At 39.3% G+C, this 22,196-nt stretch overlaps 1 protein-coding gene across 1 annotated transcript; it reads right to left on the bottom strand.

Annotated features, from left to right (window-relative positions):
* Window positions 1-892: 892 nt before the first annotated feature.
* REEP5 (receptor accessory protein 5) lies at window positions 893-22,145 on the bottom strand (the record flags this gene model as incomplete). Its single annotated transcript, XM_010074250.1, has 4 exons — window positions 893-1,227; window positions 2,341-2,509; window positions 9,418-9,556; window positions 22,052-22,145. Coding segments are annotated over 4 exons (452 nt in total), but the record flags the coding sequence as incomplete, so codon positions are not given.
* Window positions 22,146-22,196: the final 51 nt, after the last annotated feature.

Below are 22,196 nucleotides of genomic sequence, written 5' to 3' on the forward strand. Positions count from 1 at the left end.
ACAAAGAAACATCAGCATGGAGATACAAACAGGGAAGTTTCAGTAACTCATGATGAATTTGTCAAAAGTAATGTGGTGTGAAAGAATGAACACTGATTCAGATCTAAAAAAAAAAAAATAATTCTTTTCCATGATTGAATTAAAAAAAAAAAAAAAAAGCCTTTATTCTCTCAACAACTTTGGTTGGATTCTGACTGATTGGTCAGGAATATACAAATCTCTATTCAGGAAGTTTCAGTGCTTGTGCAAAGCTGTTCTTAGTATAGTCAAGTCAGATGAGCAGAAAAAGCTCATGGAGGGTGTAGTCCATCCCATTAATGACATAGTTCTGGGCACTGACACCCAAGGCAGTTAATATTTCAACAGGACTTCAGGAAAAAGTGTTGGTAATGGTATCACTCCTTAGCGAAAGGTGGTTGGTGCTTTTGAGTGTGACCTTAAAAGGCACTCTAATGATTACAACTTTATTTATCAAGAAGAGGCAAGCAGTTGTACTTTAGTCATCTTAAGCTAATCTTGGGCAATTTAATGCATCCATTGCTGGCAAATTACTTCACGCTAATATAAGCTTGATCATTTAAGTTAACTCTTTCCTGTGTTTAGTATCTATCCATTTAAGAATACACACACTGTACCAAATATTGTGTTACAACAAAACATGCAACAGTGAATAATCTCTATCATCTGGTGCCAACATGTAATTTCATTGTTTACAACTTTATTGGTAGGGAATATGTCCGTCAGGCCTTCTCTCACAATAATTCCCTGTATATTCAGGAAGATCCATTCAGCCTAGTATTTTCCTTATATAACAGCTTCATGTTACCAGATGCACCACAAAGTGTTAAGAGTAATTACATACACAAAGAGACAACTAAAGTGCAGAGCCTGCGGGATATATACTTTTTATTTATGTTACTGCAGAAAGAAATAACTGAAAGATTTCTTCTGCATGAAGATGAATAAAATATTTCCATTAAGCTTGAGATGCTGCCCACTGCATTGCTTTTAAATAAAAATGCTTACTTTCTACACAAACACAGCAAAGTAGTAAGCAAACTTACACCACATTCCTTTATCAAAATGTTTCAAAGGCAATATTATTAAAATTATACCACAGTTCCCAGTAACATCAAGCTTCATAAAGGAGGTGGTAGGGAAACTTTGTCCAGTTAGTTTAAGTGCTCTTCTTTTCTTCACCCAGTAAATTCACTGTTGCTTTCTTGGCTGCAGAAAAATAAAAGTCAGTTTAATCTTAGACGCCTACAGACTAAGTGGCTTATTCACTGTTCTTGAGCTGCACAAAAAAAATAATTTTAGGTCACAAGAGAAGGATCACAAAGTAATATCATAGCTTTTGTATACACATACACACAGTCATAAAACTGATCACATAAAGATTTTTAAAAATAATAAGCAAAGAGCAGCACACTAAACAGCACAGACTGACTTACAACTATTATATCAATAAAATAGAGCTTCTCATAGTGTTTAGGACATACAGGTTTACGGCTAGAAATATACTACCAAGCTGATGAAACAGGGCTGGAATAATGCTGATGTGTGGGTGTGTACATGCATATGTGTGTGCATGATTTCTTAAAAAAATGTATGTATGTGGAAATCTTTATATGGAAAAATAGGAAAAAGAAAGAATAAGTATGGAATGAGGACAGCAAAATCCCGTGTGCAACGTTTTAGAGTATGAGGGTCCACTATAAAATGCAAAGAAATAAAAGCAAAAATTAAGCAATCTACAGGCTGCAATAACATTTATTCTTACCAAATAAAAACCTAAGTAATTTCTTTAAGAGTGGACTCAGGATTGTTTGATCTCCAGAGGAAGGAAAAGTACAAAAATTATAGATGGAAGAACTTAAATTCGTATGTTGCTGTTTATTGGAGTTGAAGGATTTGCTTTACTACGCAATTGTCAGCCCTCCTGTACTACTAGGTATTTGAGACGGTATTTTAGGAGATTAAAAAATACACTGAAAGAATAACTGTATTTATGGACGGTATCTTGTGAGGATGTTGGGACCTGCCTCTAGAGAGAATGTTTATTGTGATATATGTGGTGGGAAGACACAGAAACTAATTAGCCATTTCTTCCACTCAAAAAGCTTGCACTCATTCCAGCATAACTGCACTCCTAGAAAGTACAATCCACTGCAATCCTCTTTTCCTGGTACCTTCACCCAAATTTAACTTCTCCATTATAACTTAGATAGTCTTCTTACAACTTTTTTTCCCCCAAATGATGAATATTAACGGTAATATTAGAGTTGCCCAGGGGAATTCCTCCTACTTGATGTGATTAGTGAATGGTCTTTTCCTCACCTTCTTTAGTGATGGTATCTGCAGTCTCTGCAGCCTTGTCTTTCAGGTCTTTAACAACACGGTCAAGCTGAGCTTCATGCTTCAGGAAGAAAGGCCGGATAATTCGATGATAGAGAAACTCTGCCCCATTAGAAGGACTTGGAGCCATGCACCACAACAGGAAGCCACACTACAAGGAACAAGAATATCTGCATAGGTAAGAGAAACGAGCAGGAGACAAGGTGTAGCATGCCTCTCTCTAACTCTGCCACAGACTTTATCACACTTAAAACAGTATGTCATCCCCTTCGTTTGGTATGGACACGGTCCAATAAGTATGTACATCAGTGCAGTTATACAGAGTGGATCTTTATACTGGAATCATTTCATGGATACTGACAGGATACAGGAGGGCTGTACCATTAAAGCTAATCTCATAACAGGTGTATCAAGATTGCATGTAGTTTTGTTTTGTTTTTTTTTTTAAGGTAGAAGTATAGACAAAAAATTAGTGTCTCTGCCTACTTCTGATCTGTGTTGCAGAGGCCTGACTGAAGGTCTAGGTTTGTAAATCACTTAAATCCAGCCAAAACGTATCCCTGTCCTCTCTGCTTCCTTGCTTTGAAAACGCAGAGAGGGAAAGAATAGGATCATGTGCATCCCAGAGAGAAAGGGATAAGGAGGAAAGCTATATCCAAGCTACACATAGTGCACGGACCAGGGTAATGCTTTTGGATTGCACAATTTAGGTATAGCTTTCAGAGCACAATCTGCATTCTGGGGAAAAAAAAAAACAAACACCACCACAGTGTGTGGGGTAATCTTTCCTCATCTTACAAAGGGGATTGGAAAGACAGCTGTTACATGTATTACAAATATCTGTCTTTACAACTGAAACACCTTTATTTGGCTTCAGTTCCACTGTCACAGATAATACAAAGACAGCTATGCAAAACAAGATCAAAACATTTAAGGGACCGCAAATGCCAGAATTCGCTTGAGCTCTGAAAGTATCTATAAAAAGATTTTACACGATAAAACTGCAACAAAATTAAGCAAATTTTCTCTGCCAACTGTTCTTTCCAGACACAACTAGAACAATATTATTGCATGTTAAAACCCTTTCCAGAAAATAAAGGCAGAACAGCTTTTCACAGACCACCTTTTCTTAAAACAGAAAACAAAACCACCCCAGACTCAGCTGAAGTGTGCTTTGTTTTCATGTTAGACATGATTAAGTGTTGGAGGATTCCCATATATTTTTGGAGGAGGAGGAGAGAGGGAGAAAACACAACAACAACAAAACATTAACTCTTCCTCCTGAAAAAAAACCCACCACACAATTAGCAAAGTTAGGCACCAAAAATCAAACTAATAGTTTAAACTACAATAAACCATAAGCAACTTAAGAGTCAGCATTTAAATACAGTAGCGCTTATTTAAATAGCTTAGATTTCAGACGCCTTCCACTCTCACAACAGTATCTACAGCAGCCAAAGAGGTTTCAATGCATGTACTAGAGCTTCTGAAAGTAATTTTAAAAATACAAGCAAAGTTTCTCACTTATTTATGAGGCTTTCAGTACACTGCATAGCAGAAAAGCATTTCCTAGAAACTAATTCGATCACAGTATCCTTTCAAAATTCCACTGTGCCTAGGGAGACTTTTCTGTTTCCTTTTCTTCCTCTCGTACTTTTGATTTCCCACTGTAAAAGTGCAAAGACAGAACTACATCCATATATTTGTTTTGGTATTACATAAGAAACTCCTAAATAACAATTTGACCATTACAAGGTGATTTAAGTCAGGAGAAGCTATTTAAAAAAAAAAAAAAAAAAGGTTCTGATCTGAGTTTAACAAAAAGGAAAAAAAAAAGATAACAAAATCACTTTTCAATTATGAAAAACAGTCTTCTTCAGGCAAGCCTTCCAAGTATTTTGGAATATCTTCACTCTATTCTTTTCTGAGATGAGGGATATTGAGATTGAACATTCTGTAGGTTCTGCTCTTCATACCTGTGAAATTTTGGCAGGGCACACCACAATAAAACTGATCCCTTTGATGCACATCAGTCGAAGAAAACATCTCTAACCTACTGGTTTTGCGGAGATTCATAATTCCTTTTTTCTTTAAGGCCTCTTCTCATTCCCCTTGCCCTAGAGAAAACCTGTTATGATATATTTGGAGCTGGAGAGGTACCTTGACAGGCTTTCTCTTTGAAAAGGATCACTGATTCCTGAGGATAACAACTGCCCTCTACAGAAGATTCTGCCAAACCAGTTTATCATCCCTTTACATAAGCTTTAAGCTTTTTTCTTTAAACCACTTGGTCGTGATGTCAGAACAGAATGACCTAAAGGAGTGTTTTCCCAGAAGAGAAAGACAGGTTTTCAAAGTAAAGTGCCCATCAGTGAGAATGTCTACCAGGAACATTTCAATGAATTAAAAGAAATTAAAATTCAACATGCATAAAACTTGGCACCATTAAGCAGCAACTGATTCAGTATCATTAAGCATGGTCAAAGAAAATAAAAGCAAAAAGTGATAGAGTATCAATTTTCAAAAGCTTCTATTATTTGGAATTTAATGTAACAAAAAATAATAGAAAGGTACTATCTTATGTTGTTATCTTTGATTAAAAGCTGAAAAGTATAGTGATTTTATTTCCTTTCAAAGCATAACTGGCCAATTATTGATAGTTATTTCACTGGTCTCAATATAGAAAGATGTTACTTAGTTCTCCTTTGTTTTTGAAAATCCCTCAGCTCTAAGTCTAACTTTCTCTGAAACTAAAAGAAACTGAAATTTGGCCTTTTCTTGCCTAAGAACATAAATTGTCATTTTGATTTTACAGCTTTGTCCCAGTCTAGTCAATAAATAAATCTTTTACAGTTATAGATTTGTTCTCAAATACCAATTACTTTTGAAATGTACTGAAACAGACGATTATATACATTTTCTAGAGAACACATACCAAAGCTGCAAGTCTCAATCTTTTCAAAGCTTGAGAATGTCAGACTGCTAACTCAGTTTATTTTTCCCTTGTCTCTCATGAAACTGAACTAACATAGACTATTGTCTGTGAAAAGGTTCAGAAAGTTCAGACTGATAAAATTGTTAACTGGAAAAAGATTTACTAAATTCCTTGTGACTCTCCAGACCAGCCAGAGGAGGGAGTTGAATTTGTGCAATGGATCATCGACTTTCTTAGGCAGATACCTGGGCTGGGTCTAACTCACTTGGATCTGGTGCTAGTAGTGGCTGTTCTTGCCCTTGTAAGGGACCAAGGGAGAAAGTGGTTTGTTACAAAAGACTGCAATTGCCCATCAAAGGCCCTGGTAAGGGATGAAAGGCAATTGTCTGCTGAAGGCCTTGTAAACACATAGTTTGTCTCAAAGGCTGTAATTGTCTGCCGAGGGACCGCTAATCCTACTCCTTGCAGATAAGAGGAAGTGTGTAATGCACTGAAGGACTTAAGGCCTCACTCACTCCCTTGCTAACAGATCAACTCCCTTACAACCAAGAAGCAAACCTTGACCTCCCTCACCTCTGAGACACTAAAAGGGAAAGCTCAGCTAAAATTAATCTAATACAGGGTCTTTGTGACCACCAACCCAATTGGCTGAAAGCATTAATGCTGCCCTCTCCCACCTTACGCATGTGCAAAAAGATGGTCCTTCCCTTGCAAATTAAGGAAACATCCCTTGCTGCTTCCTATACAAATCAAGGAGACACCTCATTTTTTCCTTATGTTAACTGAGGAAAATTTGGTCAGAACTTTTGTCTATAAAAGATGAATAAAAATGGGAAGCTGTGTGCCCAAGACCATTGATCGTCACTGGATCAAAAGGTGGAGATATCTTTCTGAAAACTTTTCCTTTCCCTTTTCTCTTCAAGTATCTCTCTCTCTCTCTGTCTCCAACTATATTCCTGGCACATAAGGGTAACATCATTACAAGTTTTTTTTAGTATCAATAAGTGATTGCAAGTTTTTAGTGTTAAGTGATTGCAGGCTTTTGGATAGTGGTTGTTAGTTGTAATACCATTGTAGTTCTGGTATTGTTGGTAATTGTGATGTTGTTACATCATTGGTAGTTGTCACATCGTTGTCAGTTTTAGTGTTGTCAGTAGGAGGTGGTATTGTTACACAGTTTCTTTGCCAAGTCATTTATCTTTTGTAATTCCACTACGTTTTACATTTTACAACAATTTTAATAAAGTTGTTCTTTACTTTAATTGAACCTGTTGTTGTCTTCAGCATTACCACGCAGATATCCAAAATAAACCTCCCCCTTATCCACCAAGTGGGACGGGACAGCCCTGGAAGCACAAAACCGAGTACAGCTGGGTTTGCCACTACAGCACAGAAGCAGCTGAGAAACACAGCACGCGTGCCCATGGCCAGTTCCAAGCTTTTACAGACATTTGGCATGTCGCTACACTCACAATGACAACTCCTCCTGCTTCATTTGACTGAGTGCCTGGTAGCAGCAGTTTGCATAACATACTCAGTGCGACACATCTGCTAGGAGTTCTGTTCAGAAATAGTATTCTAATATTTCAAGACAGAACTGTTAGTAGAGTCCGAAGTCTCCTTCCCTTCCCACTACCAGTAATACTCCTAGGATAACTTCTAATATTTTCACTGACTACAGTACTGTAATACCTGAATGCCCAAGAAAAACACATCACATACACATGAAATCATGAGTTGCATGCATGTTCTGTGCTTCAAGACAAAAAAAAAAAGCAAATAAATAAAAAGTAAGCATTACAAAAAAACCCACAAAGTTCAAGAAATCTCAAGACAGACTTCAACTGGAGAACAAAAGTATATGCAAACATTATAACACATATTCAGAGGAGTTCTTGAATATGCCTTTCATCAACCCAAAAAAACTCCTAGTGTGCTAAAAACTTTGAGGTGACAGAGCCTACACTGTGGACTCAGGGAAACACAGAAGCAGCTACCATCCGTGTCTCACCCCTGCCCATCAAGGTATATAGAAACAGTGAGCAGCTAAAACTCAGTCTGGAGTGGAAGCTATAAGCTGTAACAAATAAATTGTGAACATGCAAATTTAGCATATTTGGAAAATGAAAGCGAGCTTGAAATTTGCATCAATTACATATCTGGTCTTCTACAAAAGAGAGATGGAGACATCACAAAGTATGCTTCAAGAGGTTTCAGTCGCGGATGGACTGAAAGTTGGAAGCTGCTTCCTCCTTTTGCCCCCATGGAGTACTTTCCATCCTTCCAGTCAGTCAGCAATGCTTCCTGATTCTCAGCCAACACCTTCAGTCTGCCTTTTTATCACTGAAATAAGCCTCTCCTCCTACCCACTATTGAGAGTAAATACTTGACTTCTCTGTGCCTTCAGCAGTTACTGTAAAAAGCTGTGCATTTACCATACTTTCTTCCTGGTGTTTACTTCTGTTAAACTGAGAAAAGTACATTACTGTTGATGCCACAACTGTATGTAAACGTGGTACTTCTGATACAGTATTATCAGAACCATCTGTAGCTCGTCTTTACATCAAATTTCAATTGCACGCTCTTCAGACAGAGTGCTGTGCTGGCACGAAGAAATCATTGCCACGTCTTTTGCCACCAAGAAGTTTGAAAAGAAGCTCTGAAAATGCACTGTATGAATTAGAACAGTGAGTGCACACCACTGCAGATGGGTAAAGTAATAATCCTGCTAAACTGCAAGGTGAAGTTGGGGATGTGAAATTACTGCATAAGGAGTTAAGAACAGATTCTTCCAGTGTCATAAGCAACCCTTTTGGATCCTATTCAGATCAGATGAACTTGCACTTTCATCTCTATTTCACTTGGTCTTCATATACTAAAACAGTAAAACTTTCACATATCTGTTACCCATGCTAAACTTCAGAATCAGCAGATTCTTCTTTAACACTCTGCAAAAACATCAAACTTAAAATGGAAAAAAGTATTTTCATTTTTGATCAAGGGAAAAAAAGGGGGGGAAGAGAGAATTAACTTTGCGAGACAGACCAGAAAATTTTTAGTTTGAGGCAGTAGTTCAAATATGTGCTTTTTCTTGGGGAGCTGGGAAAATAAGTGTACAAATGACTGCACAGTTGATGCCTGTTAAAGATTCAAAAGGCACAAAGCAGGACTATAAACAAGCTGTCCAAGTCAATTTTTGTCTTCAAAATACAGCATTTCCTGGAAAATGCATTTGGCAACATTAGATCTTGCTGTTAAAATTCTAAACAATCCCACCACAATGGCTGGCAGACAAATTGTTTCAAGAACTTTATCAGGGTTTAAACCAGGATAACAGAACAAAGGAGAAGGAACAGAACAGCCCCTTGACACAGAAAATAGGTAACAGTTCTTGAAACTAAACAACTGACTCTCCAGCAAGCTAAAATGTCTTCCATCCAAGAGCATACACTGTAATTGGCTCTCTCCTAGAATAATTTAATATGCTAATATCGATTGGCAAGACAGTCACACCTTAGCTAGCAAACAAAGCTTGGAAGAGATTAAGCAAATCATTGCTGGTAGTTGAAGCACACTAACAAATACCTATTAGCGAGAAGGTCTTCTGATACCTGCCATTTCCTCTCAGGAAAGTAGTCTTAATTAAAAATTAAGTCTGTGTGATTCAAAGTATTTTTTTGTTGCAATTTCCTTATTTGTTCCCAGTAACACTGAAGTTAATACTTCCTTTTGCTGCTTTTGCAAATTTACTCCCCACTTTCACTAACGCGCTTAAAGCAAAAATGAAGCCACTCTGCAGTGTTTACTACATGCTGTCATTTTGCACAAATTTTCCTGAACACCAAGACAAAGAACTGTCTTTCCATACACCATCTCTTCCTTCCTAAAACATGGCAGATCTTTTCCTGCCACCCATGCCAACTTCCCCTCTTGCTACACAAAACCATCAGCTGTAAACAGACCACTTTCATAGAGCTAAATTACATGTAACCAGTACCTAAAAATAAGGTGTGAGCCAGGAATGATTCCAAGGGAATCTGTTGTCATCTATCTACTCTTGAAGCCATTAAATGAGTTATTTCAAAAGTCTCATTTTAGGAGAGGGGACACATGAACTAACATACCTTTATCATGTAGTAGAAAGGGAACCAGGACAGAAAGATATCAGAGAAGAATTCCGCTATGCTGAAAACGCCATACACAACCCAGTATGTCAGCCACTGCGTGTCATCATCTTTGTTGGGGCTTTCAATGGCCTTGATTCTGTAAGGAAAACAGAAGAAGTAAGAGTTCAGTAGCACCAGTCTCATCTGTAACGGTGAAGTTTTTATGACTCAGATTTGTTGTTACATGTGAATCCCTGTGATTTAATTTCTCTATATGCTCTACAGAAGAGAACTAGGTATTATCTATCATACAATGTAATGTGCACAAGATCTTTGGACAGCAAAGGTTTTCCCCACATATAAGACTTCAAAAAGAAAAAATACTAAAGCTATTTCTAGCTCTGAGATTACAAAAAAAATCCCAAACAAAAAATGTGAGCATCCCCACCCTATTCATGAGACAGTTCATGGGACAGGCAAGAGAGCAGATAATCTCTGGCCAGTTCCAGAAGACTGTTGTACATCAAAGTACTCGAGATTTACATAACAGCTAACCTGAGCCAGCCCCAGCCTGTGCTGCACCTACCAACTGGGCTGTCGGCCGTGTGCTCTGTGGCACAAGTTCCCTTTCCACACGACAAACAGCCAGCTCACTGTAACAGAGAAGCCTACAGGCAGCTCCCACTGGGTACCAGTGATCACACCACCTCCCTAGCCTTGCCTTTTATCCAACAGTGAACACACACACTTCCTCTCTGACAGTGGAAATGACGAATAGAGTCACTGTCTTGAAAGAGAAATCCTACAATAGCTCAAATGATCAAAACGGGGTAACGCTGTCTACAGGTGAGGTCTGCACAGTGTGCTGTGTGTGGATCAGACGCCCATTCAGCGCTGCACAACTTGGGGTTCCCAGCCTCTACAGGAACATAAGATTCACTGTACTATTACTTGTTTCTTTGTAGTGTTAGCTTTAATAATAACATTTTAAGTTATGCTTTACAGAATCTGAATGCCTTCCTTACTGGCATCATAACAGACCAGCACCTCCCAGTGCAAATAGCATCTACATTAGAATCTTAAACATAGTTCAGGATTTTGAAGTGAATCTCAAATATCTTTACCTATAATGTATGTGGCACTAGATTCCTCTCTGAAAAGGTAAACCGTAAGATTTGTGCTAACCACTAACAAGCGCTTGGTCTACAGAAGTGGAAGAGATCCACCACCCTCCCACCACATACAGTGAAGACTACATATCTGCATCGCCAATTGTTTTGTTCTATAAATCCACTCCTACAGGACTTGCAAATTCTGACATAGACTACGGTATTAAGAACAAGGGGCAGCAACCTCTAGTAAAGTCTTGGGCTTCCTGCATGACTAGCTGTGTTTTTTTTTTCTCCAGCTACTAGGAGAATGCAGTTCAAGTTTATACAGTTCCAAAATGGGAAGCTGAAATAAAGATATCAATGTGCTTTCTTCAGTAAAAGTAGTGGAGACTCAGGACTCGCTAAATTCCAGATTAGCACTGTAAGAAGTTTTAAAAGGAAATGCTAGCAACTAGTAAGCCTGCTAATGTGAAGATTAAGAGTATTAAAAATAATTTGTCCTCTCTATTCATGCCATAGAATTAAAATCTGTAGACTCAGTTTAATGAATTTAGTTTTAATTCTTTTATAACCTATTCCCTTAATACCAGCTATATTGTTGCTGAAGCAACATCTGTGGGATATATTAAAAATGCAAAGTTGTCTTTTAGTCCATACAAAAGATTGAGAGTTAGGGAGATTCACAAAACAGAAACCGCTGGCTGTGAGTACATTTCCTGGTTTGTGAAATGATAAACCCTTTGGACTCTGTCACTTCCTAGTTCTGTAAATTAAGGTGGGGAGGCAGGGAGGAATCAATCATGTGACATGCCTTATGTTTTAGCAAAAGCACTGGCAAAGCCATCACATGCAGACAGAATTGGTGCAGCTACTGGATTGAATTACTTTGAAATGCAATATGAGGATCCGATACTTAATTTATGCATTATTTCCATTAGCGTTTGTGGCAGGGGGGGAGGGGGGCGGGGCAGCAGGTCCTGCCACGGGGAGAGGAACAGCCCTTGCCCTACCCCACCACCGTACAGAATAAAGCACTATTATTGACGTACTGCACCAGCACAACTGGAAGAACTGGTTTTCCACATGTGGGCAGCAGCAGGTTTGCTTACTGCTGTTCCTGACACCAAGGTGCTAGGAATACAGTAGTCCAGGCAGTTTGCTCCAAGGCAGTGCCAACTCCAGGTGCTCCTGCCCTCCCATTCTTAACCACATTTTTTTCTATGCCTGCACCTCTCAGTTATTCTAATACTGCCAGGTCAGGGTGTCCTGTAAAAAAACCCAAACAACCCAAACCAAACAAACAACACGTGAGGTAAGGGAGAGGGCTACTGCTCCATCTTCAAGGTGTGAAGCCATACTTCTGGAAAAAAAGTACAACTGACTAGTAGGGAAGTTAGAGTGGCAGACAGATGGAGGAGAGAAAGAAACTAATCGCAAAGTTTCTCAATGTTAAGGAAAACTTGCTGTTGAGTTCATTGTATTAATTTCTCTGATTCTGCTGACAAGTTCTCCATCAGAGTCATTCAGGGGAAGGCTTATTTTACCACAATAAGCACGCTAGCTTACTATTTGTGAGAGTGAAACTGCTAACAGTGTTGCTGTCTTCCAGTCACCTGAAGCCATCCATGGATTTAAGGAAACATTTCTTAATTTTTTTTAAAGTCATCTTAGTAATAATGAAAAACAGTTTTCATGAAAAAGTTTAGAATCCAATTCTGTGGCAAAAGGCAGATGACTTATCATTGTATTAATGAGGCACACTTCATTATATTCTCTCCTGTAAAACTGGATGGCCCACCCACAAAAGCAGTGCCATGGGTGTGCTCCCTTTGAACATTCACCACCTGCTGCCGTAGTTCCTCACAGCAATGCCTTGAGGGGAATACAGGAACAAGACACTTTCATGGTCAGATGGTCACAGGCAGCACCACAAGTAGTCAAAAACCAGTTTGATTTAACCAGCTGAACATATGGTGTTTACCCACACACAGCAGAAAACAGCACATTTCCCCTCCTATAATGGTCTGATCTAGGTAGGCACCATAGGACAAGCTCAGGTGCAGACCCCTACCACACCCACTAAGGTAACAGCCAGCAACATCAGCTCTGAAAGAAGGGCACAAACTGCAATGCCTCCAGTCCCAATCCTATTCAGTAGGAGGGAAGGAAAAAGCAGGATATAGCAGGGCCATTTCCAAGTCAAGGAAAGGCAAGTATTTATTATAAGTATTCTGCTTCTGAATGGGAAGTGAGTCCCTCAGCTGAGATTGCCAGTGGAAATCCGTAGTCTAACTTGTCCTAATAAAAGCACAAAAGTTATCTCCATCCTTTGCTACTTACACACTATTTCAATGCTAAGTCACAGAAAATACTCCTTATACAAGAACAAATAAGTACAGTAAGTTAAGCAGAGTATCTGAACGGAAAGAGTTTTTTCCATTTATAACTATACTCTTTCCAACATGAGAATCACACCCTAATTAGACTTATTCTCATAAGTTATTCTATAAGTTATTAGGTATTATCCCAGTATAATGCCCTGCACAATTACCCTTAGGAGATATGTGATAGTCATTACTTCAAGCCAAGAACATTTTATTCTTCTCCATGCTAAGTCATGAATCAATCAGTCATATTCAAAATGCCATCTCCTTCAATAACTTAAAAGACAGATCAAGAGGCACTGGTACTACAGCCAGCTTTAGGATAGCCTTCTTGTAATGGTTATTTATATGCCGCAAGAGCAAGTAGTCAGTCTCATTAGTACGTAACATTAAGATTTCCTAACAAAGGAAGGAGCATCCAAAGCCTACAGTTTCAGATTTTTAAAAAAAGAGATACTGTCAGGCTTTTGTAAAAAGTTTTTTCTAACACTGATATGACTAAATTCCACGTCAGTTATGTGTAGTAATTACACAGCACAAAGGATTTTATATGGTGCTTACATACTAACTGTAGAGAACTTCAAATAAAGCCTCAACTACTTACAGTAGTTCTCCATGTCAGAGGTAAGAACATCACTAATAATAGCTTCCAGTAGACTGGATGGTAAACATCCATTTATTTTTAAAGATAATTTCTTTTTATTATAAGTTTTTTTAAAAAACAGATGCCTGTCCAGCAGTGAAAATGGCCTGCTGTGAGCCAGCACTGCAACTTTTGCAGACAGATGGGGAGTCAAGTAAAAACCTCATTTTTAGCTAGATCTGTTCCTTGATAACCCTGCTAGCTGGCAGTGAGCAGAGGCTGCCATGCTCTCCAGTGGCCCAGGGCTCAAATCAGCTATGTAGCTACAGTATCAGAGTACTGTCTCAATTTTGACAGTGTGCATCCTAGAATCAGTCAAACGGAACTCTAGATCAACTGTGGTTACTTTATCCTGTTACCTGATAGTAACATACATATACTGGTCTCATTTTAGTAAGCTGCCAAGTTGAGTTCTTTCACCTAAAGCATCTGACTCATTTCAATAAAAAATAAGCTCTCTTCCAAGAAGAGACTGTTACATACAGTCTGAATTAGCTATGGCATAACAAATCATTGTTAAAGTTAACTCACACATATAGTACTCATAGAATAAGCATATTAAGTATACCAGTGATGAGTTCGGTTTTGGTTTGTTTTTTTGTGGTTTTGTTTTTGTTTTTTTTCCAGCTGAGTCTAGCTAATAAAATGTGGACACCAGAAATAAAGAAAGCAGTGCCAAATTTTATTGCTGTGGTCTCATACGAAATGATCACTCAAATCCCTGCAGTTTACAAGGTGTACCTGATGACTCTTGTATAAATAAAGTTGCAATTTTAAGACACAAGATTAGCCTCTGTTAAGCCCAGTGCTCGTGCTGTAGCTAGAGAAGACTGGACCATTCTGTGCATCCTACCTTTAGTTTTCTAATCAGTGCTATACTAAATGAGTAGGCAGGCATATCTGTGACCCTCTTACCCAAGCATATAACTTTTTTTTCCTATTGAACTTAAAAAAAAAAACAAACCCGAAATTACCTATACTTCTAGAGCTTATACTTACTGGTCTGACCCAACTCTTCACACCAGGTTGTAGTGCTTCAAAAATTGTTTACTTCTATCTATCTATCCTGGCACCATTTCAGTGAAACAAGTACCAGCATATTTACATTTGCTTTATTATTTTGTCTTCTACATTTTCATCCACCAGTTAAAAGCCTTCTGTCTTCCCTCTTTCTTCCTCTGTACGGACTCAAATAGTAGAGTTGTGCATTTCCAGATACCAAAAACAGCCTGCCAAATGCACTTAAGCTTCTGCAGTGCCAGTCTACCATCTTCCTTCTCTCAAAGTTTTGTGTATCCACAAGATGGCAGGAGACAAATTCATGGACAGCAAGGGGGCTCACTGTCCATGCAGGGACAGATATGATTAGGAGACAACACCAAACAACACGACAGTAGTACAAAGGGTTCTACCCTCACTTCTTCAAAGGAAATGGAGACTGAGACAACAAAAGGAGTACATGCCATTTTGCCCACTAGTAAGTGAGTTCTAGAGACTACATGTTAACACAGCACAAAGCTAGATTCCTGCAAAAAAGCAGCAATCGTCTCAATTCATTGCTTACCACTCATTCTTGGCTCACTGTCTTCTGGAACAAGTATTTGCAGGGCCACGCAATGAGTCAGTTCCCCAGTTCTGACTCAGATTAAAACCAGTTTCCCCCAAACACACATACAGAGAGGCTTTTTTTGCTGGGATTAACGTGTCAGTGCCTCAGACCAGCCTGCCAAACCATTTGGTTACTGCCTGTTCTGCCACACAGGCTGGGCAACGTGGGTGGTGCTGTGTAGCATGAGCTTCTGCAGGCTTCAGCCCCACGCTGCAGAGAAGCTATTCATGTACTCGAGTCTCTGGCAGAGGGATTTCCTCCACTTCCACTGTTAATGCAGGCAAGGAAAGTCACTGTGGCCTTCAGAAGGGCTCACCTGTGTATGCAGTCGTAGGCTAAGGTTTACCGGCTTCACTGTCGGCTGGACTTGCCCACATTAATAGTTAGACCAGTACAGCTACATTGCCCGTTAAAGTCTAAAAGCCCTGTTTTGGAAACATCTAATCCCATCTCATATTACAGAACTCTTTCAGGTTGTCTTTCCTGACAGTATCAGCAGAAAGAGAAGTGTCATGCAGTGACACAGCTTCTGGAAAAGCCACATTTTACCCGCATAGTGCAGACATACCACATCCCACCAGAGGAAGCCACTAGCTAAGGATCCACGACACAACACTCCTTTACTTGTGACAGCCAGTTTTGTTAGAGGGGAAAAAAAACCCCAACATTTCATATGCTTTGGTTGCCTCTCCACAGCCGTTACTATTCAGGATGCAGGCACACAGATCAAACAGAACTGTTGTGACCAAATGGAGAACTGGGCCACCACTACATGCTTAAAACAATACAGAAAAAATAAAGGTTACATTTTCCTGTTAACCTAGCTGTACGGTGGAGACTGTATTTCAAGTGCAATTTTGTTACAGCTCTACTACTGTTTTTCAGTTCTGTTTACTGCAGTAGTAGTAAAAGAATTATAGTACAGCCTTTATTTAGACAAATGTACAGTAAAGCATGAAATCATAGCACGTTTGCAGACTTGCCTCAGTAAAAAGTTGCTGTTTCGAGGTAACCACTAAGTATTTTAAACTAGAAACAAAAACATTACAGTTTCAGTTACTGGATGTAATTTAAAAATTGATTCATCAGGGAGTGGGAAAGGGATTCAAGTCTGAGGCTGAGGACTAACTCCTGGGTTGAGGCTGGTTTGCAGAGACTCGAAAGATGTCCTTTACGGGTACAGTGCTGGTTGCTGTGCAGCAATAAAATGTTGTAATTTTTCTTTAAAAAAAAAAAAATTATCTAGTGTTCACAGAACCTCACACGAAAGTTTGCATTTCTTTTCCTAACAGCTGAAGACAGCCTCATTATCCTAATCGAAAAATTACGTATCTTGGTCATTGTATGCTGAGTGACAAGGAGGCTTCCTTCCTTCTGGCACAACGATGTTGCCAGCTCTCCTGTGTCAGGTCATCTCAAGCTGTGAAGAAAGACTTTCAAAATGACTACATCACCACAACAAAACAAACAGGAAAATCAGGAAAGCAACTAACAATAATCCATATTTTTTCAATCTCACTTTTCGACTCCAGCTCACCTTCTCAGCATGTAGGATCAGCAATGCTACACATTAGATGTTAGAAGCATTCTGACTCACCAGAAGGAAGGGTGGTTTAAAAATACATTCCAGCAAACGCCACTGATGTAAGTCTCACTAATGCATTAACATCTGTAGGCCTACATCAACCAAGTCGCTAGAGATCAATACAGCAAAGGAGAGGAGTGCATTGTCAGGTGCAGTACTGCAGTGCATCTTGACCAAGAAAGTCCAGTAAAATGCCTTCATTTATGCCCCAAACATATCCACAGTCCCTAAAAATAGTACCTACATCAATTATAAACTGGAAATATTTCAGTGAGCTTAATGCACATCACGGAACCATCAGTATAACAAAGACCTCCATCTTTTTAACCTTCATTTAAGATACAGAAGATAAATTCAACCTACAGGTATCATAATACCAGACTCTCTCTTGTATTTAACCACTTGCTATCTCTCGAAAGGACAGCACATCATTTGTCCAACCAACAGATAAGACGGATTTTATTTTAAGATGCCACTCTAAAACCTAAAAGACAAAAATCAAGTATGTTTGGAGGAACAGATTTGTCAGAATACACACAAAAGAGTCAAAATACACTTTTTATTGCTTGAAGCTCCATGAAAAGAGTATCAGCTGGGAAAGGAAAGAGCATAAGTGCAGACAGATTTGAACACTTTCTGCTTATATTTATACTGAGTGTTGTGAATCTGGTTAGATACATCAACTCTCTCAAAGCACTTCTATAAAGCAGCAGCAAAGCATTCATTGTGAACTTTAGCATATCATGCAGGGTTTTCCATGAAGGAAAAAAGTAAGCATTCTCCTCAAAATTTGTTAAGAGAAAGCAAAATTGCTGCCCTAGCTCTCGACAAATACAGGAACGATTTTACATTTTCTAAACAACTGTGACCAAGGAAAACAGAGTTCCTGTTTTAGAGGTATGGAAGAGGCAAAAAACTAAGAGATAGGCCCAAGACACCACGACAATATTCAAATTAAGGCTTGAATTGCATGTTTATACTTCCCTACAACCAATCTAGATTGTTTCCTGTTCGTAAAATGCCATTAGCGGCACTTACATAGCAAAACCAGATAAACTGAAGTAACACCATAAGATTATCCAAAGCAGAAAGAGGCATGATTGTACTGCATTGTTTTCTCCCTTGAAGACACCAGTAATAAGTTCAGACATTATACTGCCCAAAGCTATTTTCATCTTTCCAATTTCAAACCAAACATGACAGCACTTCTGAAATTTCCAATCTTTTGCATGCATTTCTTAGTCAAAGGCTCCCTTCCTGCTTGCATAATTTTTTTTGACGCAGTTCACCACCACTGGCTATGGGTGGAGCAACATTTAAACAGGCTAGCTCTGGAAAGTTTAGAAAAGCAGTGAAAATACTGGCAGTGTTATTTTTATATTGCTAACACTCACTTCTTCCATCTACTAGTCTGAATATTGCTTTGTGCAGTTAAAGCTCACAGAAAGTATAAAAATTTGCTTCTATAATCTGTGGTAAACTTTTCGATGCTGGTCTACTGCAAACTCAAAAGCCTGCAAACAAATATTAAGATTTCAACTTAACTATTCTATTTCATCACATAGCACTTAACAGAATTGTAGGGAGCAAGACTAGGGTTTTATGACAAACATTAATCCAGATTGTCTAATATACTGGGAAACAGCCAGGTAACATTTACTTGGAAAACTACTGCTTAATTTTGCCTCTGTTAAGAGCCTCAGGTGTGCCCTTGCTGGCAACTGGGCATAAACAACTTGGATTTTGGGGAAGAATTTGTATCACTGGAGAAGAAACTCCTCCACGTATAAAAACCACTGCAGACTTACACAAAGCAAAGCTGAAGGCGAATATGAAGAAGAGGGAAGGAGAATGGAAACAGCTGAGCCTGCCTGAAACTGTAACAGGCATTAACCTGGGAGCTGCACCCTCCCTTCCCCGCTGGCTTTGAGCCTTGGCCAGAGCTGGCACTGCAGTGATGTAACAGCAGGCAGCACCGCAGATGCAGCTCTACCAACAGCCAGGCACACCCCACCTGCTAGGTCTAACCCAGTGGCTACAGCCTCCAGCACTTCTCCACTGAAATTCACACCTGCTGCACAGCACACATTGACAATGAACATAGGGAATGATGTAAACAAAAGAAAATAAGCTACAGAGTTATACAAGACCTGACAGGCATAAAACTGTCCTGTTTTCATGTGTGAACAGACTGAAATCTGAGCTGAGCATCCTTCTCTGGGTTTGTTTTTTTCAATGTATTTTCTTGCAGGCAAGCACAGAGATGAACAGTAACTACCGTGACCAAGGTAACCCAAAACTAAAACCCTAATAAAACAGATCTGGAACATGCATAATGGGTCACTCACCAAGTAGCCTGTTTGCCATTTTAAACAACTGTAAGGACAGGAAGTGCTCTCCCTTACGGAACTTACATCTGTCCCACTCCTTCACAAATGTCTTTCCTGTTGAATAGAAGCCTGATCAAGTACTTAGTTGTTTTTCAGTCAATGACAACACAGAATTGTTTTTCATTTTAAAAATTCAGTCAATGACAATGCTGAAATGACACATAGTGATCTGCTTTGCAACAGAAGAAAGTAAGTAAACTGGAGAAAAGCAATCTGCTTTTTCTCTTTCAGTGCCCTTCTGAGACGTTTCAGGCTTGGATCCATTGATGAAACACCTGCATAAACATCAAACTAGCACCGTCCACATTTTGTTTACAGCTCCTGACCTCTTTCTTTCAGAAACCACAGCTTTTACAGCAAAAGCCATCTGAGGGTGTTTGCAGCAGAAGAAAATAGCTGAAAACTGTTTTCTGCACAATGCCAAGAAGCAAACCTCAGTACTGTTAGTTCATATAGCAGGCTCTTCAGCTGTCTTTTCAAGGGGTGCAGGCCATATAGAAGAGGGGAATAAACAAAGCACCCTGGCTACTGTTCTTTACGTTTTATGAGCACGGGGGACAGCACTCAGCAGCACCTTGACTGCAGTACAGAATCCAGAGCAGCAAAATGAAAGCATGAATGACTCCAGTAATTCAGCTTTATCTTCTCACAGCCTAGTCCTACATTAGGATAGAGACACTATAGTACATATGGAGAGTGCCATGGTAGCACCAAGACAAAAAGAATCCCATATGGTGGAAGCAGGGTCACCATCAAAGAGGACTCTTGCTCTTTTTCACAGTCAGGCAGCCCACGCTTGACTCCAGACTGACAACCATCTCAGGAAACAGCACAGATGTGCCGGTGTGTTGCTGTCACACCAAGCCCATAATGCTGCACAGGCTAGCAAAGGCAATACTGCCTATCCTGAGTTCGCACATCTCACTCTCAAAAAAGGGGAAACTGAATGGGACCATGAAAACGTTTGCACTAGCACATGCCCTCCCACGTCTCCTCTGCACCCATGCTGGTCTGCTGGCTCTGCAGGCTTGGGAGCAGAGCAACGCATGCAGGAAAATGCTATGTCCCAGCTCTGTATTTCGGAAGGAAGGTAAAGGGAGGGGATCGAGCCCACTTGGGCTGTCAGCATGCTACATGTGTTTTATATAAAATTTTCACTGAAGATTATAATTTTCTCCTAAAAATGTTCAGCATTAAAAGACAGCTGACAGGAAAGCACTAACTGAGCACGACCTGGAAAAAACGGCATTGTATTAATGTGCATGTTATTAATTTTTCTTTTAAGTAAAAATTATAGCCAAGGACAATGGCATATACAATCATTACTTCAAAAAAAAAAAAAACCAAAACAACACCCCATGCTATTAGCATACAGGAGGTAATTTTTCACATTAGGATACATTTAAAACCACCTCCCAAATGAAAAGGGTGGACACTCTACAAAAAAGATATTTTAAAAATTAATTTTCCAGATTTTGAAGAAAAGAATTGGAAGAGAAAAGCCTGTTATTTGATTTGCTACTGCCTTGCCTCCACATGTCTAAGAGCTTTTATTATCAGTTTATTCACCATAGTTGCGTAAGAGCAGATTTGAAACATAATCCCAAACCAGTTTTAAAACAAAATTTAAAAAATTAAATTTCATTAAAAATAATTATTAAAATGTATTAAAAGTAAAATTTCATTTTATAAAGTAATTATGTAAGTTTATAAGTGACCTAACTCAGACACAAAATATTACATAAACATAATTCCTACACAACTATTTTAAGGTTTTGAAGCTTTGTTGGCTGATATTTTCACTTTCAGATTTTAATGAAAAAACATCTTCTAACTGAAAATTGCCTTATAGAAAACAAAACCTAAGTTTCTCCAGACTTCTTGGCCTATGATTTCCTAAATTAACGCCTACCAGAAACAGCATTTAGAAAATTATTACTTAGTTTTTTAACCACCACAACCATAAGATGTTTCAAAAGAGCCTAAAACTGGTCAATCTCTCACATCTCCGAAAAACAAAAGAGAAGGAGACTATTTTGTATTGTCCAGGAGTTAACTACAGGGAATATATTTTTTAAAGTTGCTGACTGTATTTAAACAGTTACATAAAAGGCAAACACTGTGTTTCAATAATACAGCAGGATATTTGGAAAAGACTTACATTTCACGAACCTATTAGGCTATACAGAAGGTTTTATCTAATACATTTCTCAAAGTCTTTGGAACATACTCCACCTTGGTCTTACTTAACAGGAAATCCATTTTGGTCTAAGAACAATACAACACCCGTGAAAGCTAACAGATATTCTTAAAAAAATAACATCTGAGGAGGCTTCCCTTTGAAAAAAAAATAATACCTGAAGTCTTTTACATCCAAAAGGAGCTACAGAGTCTTCCTTTCCACCTTCTCATCTGATAGGTGCTTTTGGAATAAAAGTGCATTACCTTGTGCTTCATATTAAACATACATTGACACTGCACCAGTGCCTTCCCTGCATATCTGGGAGCATCCTCAACTGAAAATATCTGTGTTTGTTTCAGCAAACAGCACTACAACAGCAATTCTCCCTCCTGTTACTAGCAGCAGGTAAGACACAGCGACCCAACTTGTCACAGAGACGACAAAGCTGGGAACCCCAAGCTGAAACGTAATGCGCTAGGGGAACTGGTTTGCAAGTCTGGAAATTACCCAGCATCTCCCGCTTGTAATTTATTACACAGCATATGCCAGATGGAAGAAACCTCCCCCTCTACGTTGCACCTTACACCTTTTCATGCTACGAGAAAGGAATGGGCGGGAAAAACATTTTGGAGCCTGGTCCTCTAATACCACTGTAACAGACGTCCACCAGCGCAGGGCTGTGACTTTCCGACCTCGGGTAACACATGCAATCATCGTGGTAAGAGGGGCAAATGTCGCGACACTCACGAGACGTAGGCGGGGTAGCCGAAGCCGATGATGTTGCAGAGCAGGGACGCGCCGCAGCCCACCACCAGGTACACAGCCACCGCCCCGATGATGGCTGCGCAGGAGAGAGCAGAGAGCGGTTAGCGCAGACGGCCCCCCACCCCGC

The sequence above is a fragment of the Pterocles gutturalis genome, unplaced genomic scaffold (genome assembly GCF_000699245.1).
Source record: "Pterocles gutturalis isolate BGI_N339 unplaced genomic scaffold, ASM69924v1 scaffold13222, whole genome shotgun sequence".
NCBI lineage: Eukaryota > Metazoa > Chordata > Aves > Pterocliformes > Pteroclidae > Pterocles > Pterocles gutturalis.